General features: G+C 38.8%; 1 protein-coding gene across 1 annotated transcript; it reads right to left on the bottom strand.

The window, feature by feature from the left end:
• Positions 1-1,008: 1,008 nt before the first annotated feature.
• On the bottom strand, positions 1,009-8,379 carry LOC112430112 (uncharacterized). Its single transcript, XM_076878655.1, has 7 exons — positions 8,333-8,379; positions 6,979-7,338; positions 6,579-6,683; positions 5,929-6,027; positions 3,740-3,777; positions 3,512-3,659; positions 1,009-2,078 (listed from the first exon to the last, which is right to left on the bottom strand). Exons 1-6 carry the CDS (start codon positions 8,370-8,372, stop codon positions 3,540-3,542), a joined length of 762 nt encoding a protein of 253 aa, XP_076734770.1. The 5' UTR covers positions 8,373-8,379; the 3' UTR covers positions 1,009-2,078; positions 3,512-3,539.
• Positions 8,380-9,250: the final 871 nt, after the last annotated feature.

Genomic DNA, 9,250 nt, shown 5'->3' with positions numbered 1-9,250 from the left:
ACTTCTATTACTTAATATACTTTGACCTATTATGGATTTTACTTAAAAAGACATATTCATATATGTAGTTCTAGACCTTTCTTTCCCCTTATTCTTCTCTAAAAAATAAAAATCCTTCTTCAACAGATGTGCCATTCATGCCATTCATTCTGTGTTGTTGTTGTTGGTGGTAGTGATGTTGGTGTTGTTTATATTGTTGCTGGCGTTGCTGTTGTTGCTGGTGGTGTTGTCATGGTCATTTTTGTTGTGGAGGCCGATGAGAAAAATGTAAAAGCTGGCAAAGGTCGCACGGTGGATTTCAGTTTTGAACTCACTGAAGCTGCGAAGAATGACAGTCAGAGTCATAACACTACTACCAATAGTCATAACAATACTGTTCAAATCTGCATGTGACAAACAATTTGAGGTTTTGTGGTGTTTTGCTAAGAATGAAAGTTGTTTTGTTTTTTTTGTCTAAACCTAACAGGTAGTCTACTTAAAAGATTGTCAGTGAGAAGCAAAGATTTCTTCACAGATTTATAGACATGAATACAATTCTTAACCTTTTAGAGTTTTGCTCAACCAATTGGTAGAGTACATTTTCAGGCCCTATACAGTATGTAACTGAGGCTTTCACTGAAATTGTTTTAATGACTTACTGTCCAGTGTAATCATTTACCGTCATTCCTTACTGTGAAGCACTTTGGGGTACCCCCTGGTTTTAAACGTGCTGTATAAATTGTATTGTATCTACAACCATTTATTTGGTTACAAAAATCTACCACAAATTCCAATTCAGAATTCTTTCAGTGCCATGTCTTCCTTTTATAATGTCTCTTTCTGCTATCAGGACCTAACATGGCAGTGATTGTGGATATCGCAGTCTGTCATTCACCAGTACAACATAGCCCGCCTCTGCAAACCAGCCCAACTAGCACATATTGCATAATAAACTCTGAACATCATGACATTATTATCTTTTAATTTGTTTTCAAAGACATTTCTCAGTTTGAAAGAAACCTTAATATAAAGCATGTGTGGTCAAGTTGAAAAGAATCTAAATTAATTCAGAACAATACATTAAATTTCCAGAGCATCAAATGTCACTTGCTGAGCTTTTGTTACCTTTGACGATCTCTCATCTTCCCACCTGTGTGTCTTTTTTCTGATATATTTTGCCTTTAAGAGTAAAGTTATTACTTTTTTTGGACCTTTAGCTAGCACAAAGATGGTCTATGGTCCAAACCACACAGAAAGAAATTGTGTGTGGTGTTTGTTAACCTACTGGAAACATTGCATTTGAAATCACCTGGCATATCAAAGAAAAGTTAGTGAGCACCCTCTTGTGGTGCCATGCACACAAATAAATCATGATGACATTTGTTTCTTACTAAGTTTCTTCTGCCGGGAAGCATCTGGGTTCCTGCAGCTCAGGATGTAGAGCAATAATCAAATATCTAATAATTGGGAGTTTGGTGGTTCAATTCCCATCTTCTTCAGTCATGCTGACTACATGCTGAAGTATCTTTGGGCAAGGTACTGAGCCTTAAGTTGCTCCTGATGCAGTCAGTGGAGTGTGAATGTTACATAGAGCACTAAGATGCAGACAAATGTGTTTTTAGTTACTTTTAGAATAAAACAAATTTTATTTCCTTTGTTGTTGACTTGTTTTAGTTACATATTTTTTATTTGGTCCTTCCTATATGTCCATAGATAAATTATAAGTTTATAATACAAGTTTATAAGTTCATTTCCTTTCCTTTGATTTTTTTGAACATCATAGTCTCAAATAATAATTATATTACTATACTTTACATTAGCTGGTTCATTCGTGAGTAGTTATCACAACAACTTAACCATTTTAACTCATATGTTTCCTTTTAGCTTTATTCCTTAGTATATCTTTCCTATCCATCTCATTCATCATGTCATTAGAGTTGTTTTAAAGCATGCATGAGCTGGCACACACAGACAATATGTAATTTAGATTTGATATCTCTGTGAGTGTAGCGTAGGTTTCGTTCCGGTCCCTGGATTGATGCTGTGGTACGTCAAATCTTCATTTGTGAACACGGCAGAGCACTTCGCTTAGAGAGCACCTAAGAAAAGAATACATATTTAAGAAGAAATGGCAGAATACATGAAACGCAGATCAGTAATGATAAGGTGAAGCAAAAGATGATGACATGGATCAGTCATTACACAACTGGATTCATTTCATTCCACTGGCTCCTCAACAATTGCAAAAACAGTCCAATTACTGCTCTGATCAAAAGATAGCATTTATGAAAAAAAATAGTTATGATTAGCTGTACCTAATAAACTGGATCCAGAGTGTGTGTACATTACCAGCAAATCTGAGTATCATAATTACCTGGGTGACAGAGATCCATCAGAAAAGCATAGCAACTAACAGAAAAGGGAAGGTTAAGTTGGTATCACTCTGTGTTTATATAGAAAGGTTTGAATAGCTTGATTCTTTTTATATATATATTAGTATCAACATATATGCTTAGTCCTGAACCGTCCAACATATTATTGACATAAAATCTGAACAATCTTTGAAATCCTTAATCCCATAAATTAAAAATAGTTTTTTTTAATATAAATTTGAATCCAAATTTATTGTAAAATACAAATTTAAAAGACTTTTCCCTCTCCAATACACTTTTCTCCTCAACAGGCAGCTCCACAATTCTTTCATAGGGGCAGCCATATGGGGGCCACCAAATAAAGAATTTCCAGTTGTATTATGCTGTTGTCAAATACAGGTTACTTGAAAAATATGGCAAAAATGAGTGAAAGAAAAGAATTATATAATAATAATGGATTGCATTTATATAGCGCTTTTCGGGACCCCTCAAAGCGCTTTACAATACCACTATTCATTCACTCTCACATTCATACACTGGTGGAGGCAGCTACAGTTGTAGCCACAGCTGCCCTGAGGCAGACTGACAGAGGCGAGGCTGCCATAACACGCCATCGGCCCCTCTGGCCATCACCAGCAGGCGGTAGGTGAAGTGTCTTGCCCAAGGACACAATGACCGAGACTGTCTGAGCCGGGGCTCAAACCGGCAACCTTCCAATTACAAGACGAACTGCCAACTCTTGAGCAACGATCGCTGTCAACTTAATTTCCTGCTATTAAAGTCGATATCACTGAAAATGGGTAAATATGAAAATCAAATAAGATTTTGAAATCTATAATAATTTGCTTTAAATAACGATTTAATGTTTCAACTCATTGTAGGGTGTTTTTGTCTCTCCTGTGCTCAAGTTTATTTAACTTATTACCATCACAGGACAGTTTTGGCAGGAAGGCCTGCAAATTTTGAGGTGGTGGCCGGTGCCACCTTGGTGCACCCTGTTTACAGTTAAAGAAGAAACGTTCATATCTTTAACCGTCAACAGTTTATTGGGAAAAATTATTTCACAACTTTCATCTTTGTGTCTGAGAACTGAAAAATGACTATTCCTATTTTTACCTGATTCACTATAAAGAACTGAACTGAAAGATCACGCCACTTACACCGTTTTAAGTTCTAAGTGGCGATGCTTTAGTCATCTGAGCTTTCAACTCCATCTGGCTGGGGGCGTGTGGCAGTGGTGTAAACTGTAGACATTTCCACAGGAGGTGGAAATGTCTCCTCTCTGATTTCTTCATACAGCTGGTTGTCCTGAAGGAGGAGAAGAAACCACCTGACTGATACAAACTTAGCAATAATGAAAGTCATGTCTCATACTTCCTAAAACTTACATCTATGATGCTGGAGTACACATTTTCTACTGGAGGTCCTGAAAACATAAAGTTCAGAAAATAAACATCTTGCATGAGGAAACCTTGCAATACGTAGAACCTGAGGAAGCAAACTCTGTAAAATATGAGGAACTAAATCTGAAGAACTAAAATAAGTTCAGGTCAGTGACATAAATATCTAAATGACTAGTAACTATTAACTAAATAGTAACTACAAGTAATTACTGCTGTAACCAGTCACTGTTCTTAGTTATAAATGAACATCTGGTGCTTTGGTTACTGTTACACCCCGGCCTAGGCAACCGGGGTGCAACGTAGAAAAACAAAGCGACGGCGGACGGCTGAAGCGGTCCCCGGGCCCTCCAGCGAAGACAGACGGAGGCTGAAGCGGCCCTCGGACCCTCCAGCGATTGGACGAGCCCCCATATGTTACACCCCGGCCTAGGCAACCGGGGTGCAACGTAGAAAAACAAAAATAAGGAAAATAAAACCACGAAGGCCCTCCACCAAAATCCCAAAACGAAGGTGTCTCAAACGAAAATATTAACAAACCCATTCACAACTATTTACAACAGACTATTTATTTACAACAAACACACCAAACTATTTACAACACGGGGGAGATCGCGACCATGACATACTGAAACACGAGGCTTAAATACATAGAAGGAGCAATCAGGGAATGGACCACAGGAGGGAAACACAGCTGGGGCAAATTAGAACTGACGAGACAGGGAAAACGTAAACTGAACACACTAAGATAACACAGATTTTCAAAGTAAAGCAGGAAATACATAACAGTCACGCAAAAACAAAACACTGACACACCGAAACGTAACATTTCCCCCTACCCAAAAATCAAACATGTAACCCCAAGTGAAATGTTTGATCAAAACCGGATGAAGGCTGGTGGAGGCTGGAGCGGTCCCACGGACCCTCCAGCGAAGACGGATGAAGTCTGGAGCGGTCCCACGGACCCTCCAGCGAAGGCAGACGAAGGCTGGAGCGGTCCCACGGACCCTCCAGCGAAGGCGGATGAAGTGTGGAGCGGTCCCACGGACCCTCCAGCGAAGACAGACGGCTGAAGCGGTCCCTCCCTCGGACCCTCCAGCGACGGCGGACGGCTGAAGCGGTCCCCGGGCCCTCCAGCGAAGACAGACGGAGGCTGGAGCGGTCCCTCGGACCCTCCAGCGAAGGCGGATGAAGGCTGGACCGGCCCGCGGACCCTCCAGCGAAGACAGACGGCTGAAGCGGTCCCTCCCTCGGACCCTCCAGCGACGGCGGACGGCTGAAGCGGTCCCCGGGCCCTCCAGCGAAGACAGACGGAGGCTGAAGCGGCCCTCGGACCCTCCAGCGATTGGACGAGCCCCCATATGTTACACCCCGGCCTAGGCAACCGGGGTGCAACGTAGAAAAACAAAAATAAGGAAAATAAAACCACGAAGGCCCTCCACCAAAATCCCAAAACGAAGGTGTCTCAAACGAAAATATTAACAAACCCATTCACAACTATTTACAACAGACTATTTATTTACAACAAACACACCAAACTATTTACAACACGGGGGAGATCACGACCATGACATACTGAAACACGAGGCTTAAATACATAGAAGGAGCAATCAGGGAATGGACCACAGGAGGGAAACACAGCTGGGGCAAATTAGAACTGACGAGACAGGGAAAACGTAAACTGAACACACTAAGATAACACAGATTTTCAAAGTAAAGCAGGAAATACATAACAGTCACGCAAAAACAAAACACTGACACACCGAAACGTAACAGTTACATACAGGGAAGAGAGAGTGTGTGTGTGTGTGCGTGCGTGCGTGCGTGCATGCGTGCGTGTGTGTGTGTGTGTGTGTGTGTGTGCATGCGTGCGTGCGTGTGTGTGCGTGCTATGGAAGACAAGTTTGACTTCTGTGTACACAATTTAAAAGAAAATTATAGCTTCATAGATGAATAGTATTTTTTAAAAAGTGTTCTTTAAAGTCTTACACTAAACACTTGGTACATACAAATCTGTCCCACTGAAAGTTATTTTTGCAAATAGTCTCCATAAAGTATATTTCTAGATCTTACTGCAAAAACTAGGTTGGGGATAGTCTCCAAAACAGGATAATGCATCAATAAAGTCCTTTAAAAATATTACAAAATGCTTTAAAATTCATTTTTTGTACGCTCACTTATGGGTTTAGTGGCTCTCCTCTTGCAGAAAATCAGCAAAGCTGCTGATAAGAAGGCGATCAGGACAATCACAAACAGACCCGTGTATAGCAGCAGATCTACAGGAGTTGAACAGAACAGACTTAGTTTATTTAGTTTAAATACAGCATGTGGCCGTGGGCCAGTTCATTTAGCCACAGTGTTATGTGAATTCATGTGCTTGCATGTTCACAGTAAGCAGGTATTTTCCTTATCCATTCAGCACCAACACATACAACAGCTCATTAGGTAGAGAGAAGTGTTCACTTAATATTACTTAAAGCATAGTTGCTCCTACATGTCCACCTTAAGATGAAAACTATAAAGAGAAGTTTTTTTTGGTTTTAGGCATGATTATCTACTGCTGTGCTTCCTCGTTTTAATTAAAGTATTCATTAATACCTACAGTTCAAATGAGGCTTTTTGTGTGCTATAACTGCTGTACTCACAATTGTAAAAATAGAAAGATTAGAAGATTAGAAGTACTGCACTTTTTCTACTTGTGTGTTATTTCAATTTAATGTATTCTTACTTCTAACACAATTATTCCTTTGTGGGTATGTGACACATTCTAATAAACTCATGCATAATTTAAATAGACCCATCTACATACATGCAAATATAAATGTACCTGAACTTGCAGGTTGGGTGGGAAAGTGTTGGAAAGCTTCAGTGGAGGATGATGTAGCAGTGGAGATTGAACTCTCTGGTGTCATCTTCATTGTTAGTGTGGAGGCTGATGTGACAAATGTTTATGTTGAAAAAGGTTTCAGAATTAAATTTAGCATTGAAACACTTGAAGCTATCAATAATGAATAATGCAGCTAGTTAACTGACAGGTTCACTGGAGGTTCATTAATATTCTTTTAGTGAAACACGTACAAGAAAGTAATAGTTTGGGCTTCACAGCAGAACTGATAAAACTGCATTTTTACAGTTGATATAATATACAAAGGTTATTTGAATAAGGTGTCAGTAAGTATTTGGACAGGTATGAACAAACATTTTCATGACATTCAGCAGAAACTCACCTTCTTTGACAGAGATCTGAAATTCATAGTTTGAATCAAAAAAATCTACACCCATTCTGCCCAAAGAGCACCTGTACACTCCCGAGTCAGACACTTCCAGCTTTGTGATGCTCGCATACATAATTGTCTTAGTTCCTAGAAAGCTTCCTTCTTTATATTCAATGCTGTATCTGCCTTGTTGAGCTGTGTCCTCTGTTGTTTCAATGAGAATTTTTCCTTGTTCACATTTTTCCTTACAGAAGAGCCTCAAGCTTCCAGACAAAGAAAATGAACAGCCAACTGTGATGTTTCCTCCCTCCCTTTCTGCATGGATGGGAATTTCAGCAGTAGCAAGATCAGCGTTTCCATCCTGAAGTGCTTCTGAAAATGCAAACAATCAGTAATTACGACATGCCCAAAATAATTTAAAACACCTTTATAAATTAAATTGAAGACCAAAAATTATTTAAGCAGATCGAACATTTTCAGTTTCAGTTAAATTCACTACATTTTTATTGATTTTGAATTTGCAAACACAGCTCCATGATTCTTCCTGACATCAACACAAACCATCGGCTGATGAAAACTCAGAACCTTATTTTAAAAAAGCTTGAAAGCTGGACTTTTTGTGTTTCTGATTAAATCTTCTTTTGCTTTCTTTGAATGTGAAATGGAGGTTGTGGATTTGTTGTTTAACATCTGAAGATTGCCGTTAACACGTTCATGTTGTGCTTTTTAAAACTGTCACGGTTCTGGGTCCGTTGGACCCAGTGTTTTGAGTTTATTATGTTTTGGTTTATTTTTGCATTATGGATTGTTTTCTGCTGTTCTGGTGCTTTGTTTATCCACCTCCCCGCACACAGAGCGCTGACAAAAACAATGGAAACGACTCTCTAAGATTATTTTTTTTAATATCCTGCGTATTTGCTAAAGCAGTAAGTCTGACGCAACACCAGTCTGCACTTCTAACTCTTTATACCAGAAAAGGCAACGAAAAATTGATCTTTTAAAAAAAGAAAAACATTTGGGTAATTCAACAAAGATGAAACTATGATTAGAAGGCCAATGTCTAACGAGAGATCTATTGTGAAACTAAAAATATATCTATAAAAAAATATTTTTGTGCTAAGAACTTATTTTCTCCATACATTTATATTTTTAAGCAGTTAAATTGTGTTGTTGGTGAGCTATGTGTGGAAGTGACCTTTTCCCAACTCTTAACCACGTGTTTAACCACAGAAACCAATAACTTGTAAGCGAGAGGTGACAATAATGAGCAAAACAGAATAAACCATTTAAACTGTTCGTTAACACCACATAGAAATAAAATAATAATAAAAGTGATAAAACAAGTTAAATAAGAAAATTTACTCACGAATGAAGATGAAACAGACCAAACTGTGACACAGTTTCATATCGAGGCTGTGATGAGTAACTGCTTCCTCTCTTCCTTCTTTACTTAGAAAAAAGGAACATTCGACTTCCTGTTTTGCAAGAATGATTTAGTCCAATTTTCTGAAAAGGTTTCATTAACTACAGACAAAAATTTAATCCTTTGTTTTGAATGTAAAACAAACCAGAACTAGTGTAAGTAAAAGTGCATTTCAGTGCATGCTTCAGCTGTTGCAATGTTTGTTCATTGCCCCTCATTGGTTTTGTTTCAGTCCTGATTTTAGCTGATATTTGTGCAAAATTGTGAGGTTAACCACAAACAGTGATATTGTCTTTTGTAACAAAACCATGATAATTTACTACTCACACAGGGTTTTTACCGCTCAGAAATTTGACACCGGAAGAAACCTTAAGTTGAATCTAAAGGTTAACTATGTTGGCACATTAGAAAAAGTATGTGTAGGTTTGGTGGCAGAGAAAGTCAACGAGGTTACACACAGATGAACAAGGAAGGAGAGGTGGCAGTTTAAACTGTCACATGAGAGATGACCTACAATACTGAGACACAGAGACTAGAAGGATTTCAGAGTCTGCCAAGTTGTCCAGGTGAAGTTTAAGATGAGCATGTGCAGTTTCTAATGTCTCTAAACTAGGAACCATCTTAACAACTTCCCCAAACACTATTCAGCTGAATTACAGTCAAAATCTTGTCTTGTGTGTTCTTTTGCAAGAACATGAGATTGTACGCTGTGCTTAACACTCGCAGGTAAGTACTCATGACTGCATGTGCCTTTGTTCTGCAAGGAGATCTTACCTGTCATGAGCAAACCAGTCTTCCATACTTGCCTGTTTTTTTTTTTTTTTTAGCATGCTTTTCTTTTTGTACTTTCACTTTGTGTTG

Source organism: Maylandia zebra, linkage group LG20, assembly GCF_041146795.1.
Source record: "Maylandia zebra isolate NMK-2024a linkage group LG20, Mzebra_GT3a, whole genome shotgun sequence".
Classification (NCBI taxonomy): domain Eukaryota; kingdom Metazoa; phylum Chordata; class Actinopteri; order Cichliformes; family Cichlidae; genus Maylandia; species Maylandia zebra.
Note: the sequence above shows the minus strand (reverse complement) of the source record. Positions and strands in the feature narration are given on the sequence as shown.

Excerpts from the sequence above, each read along its gene's own strand:
- LOC112430112 (XM_076878655.1), bottom strand. The coding sequence starts at position 8,372 with ATGAAACTGTGTCACAGTTTGGTCTGTTTCATCTTCATTC. Across the intron at positions 7,339-8,332 it reads GGTCTGTTTCATCTTCATTC|AAGCACTTCAGGATGGAAAC; the intron begins GTGAGTAAATTT and ends TTGCATTTTCAG. Across the intron at positions 6,684-6,978 it reads TCAGATCTCTGTCAAAGAAG|CCTCCACACTAACAATGAAG; the intron begins GTGAGTTTCTGC and ends TTGTCACATCAG.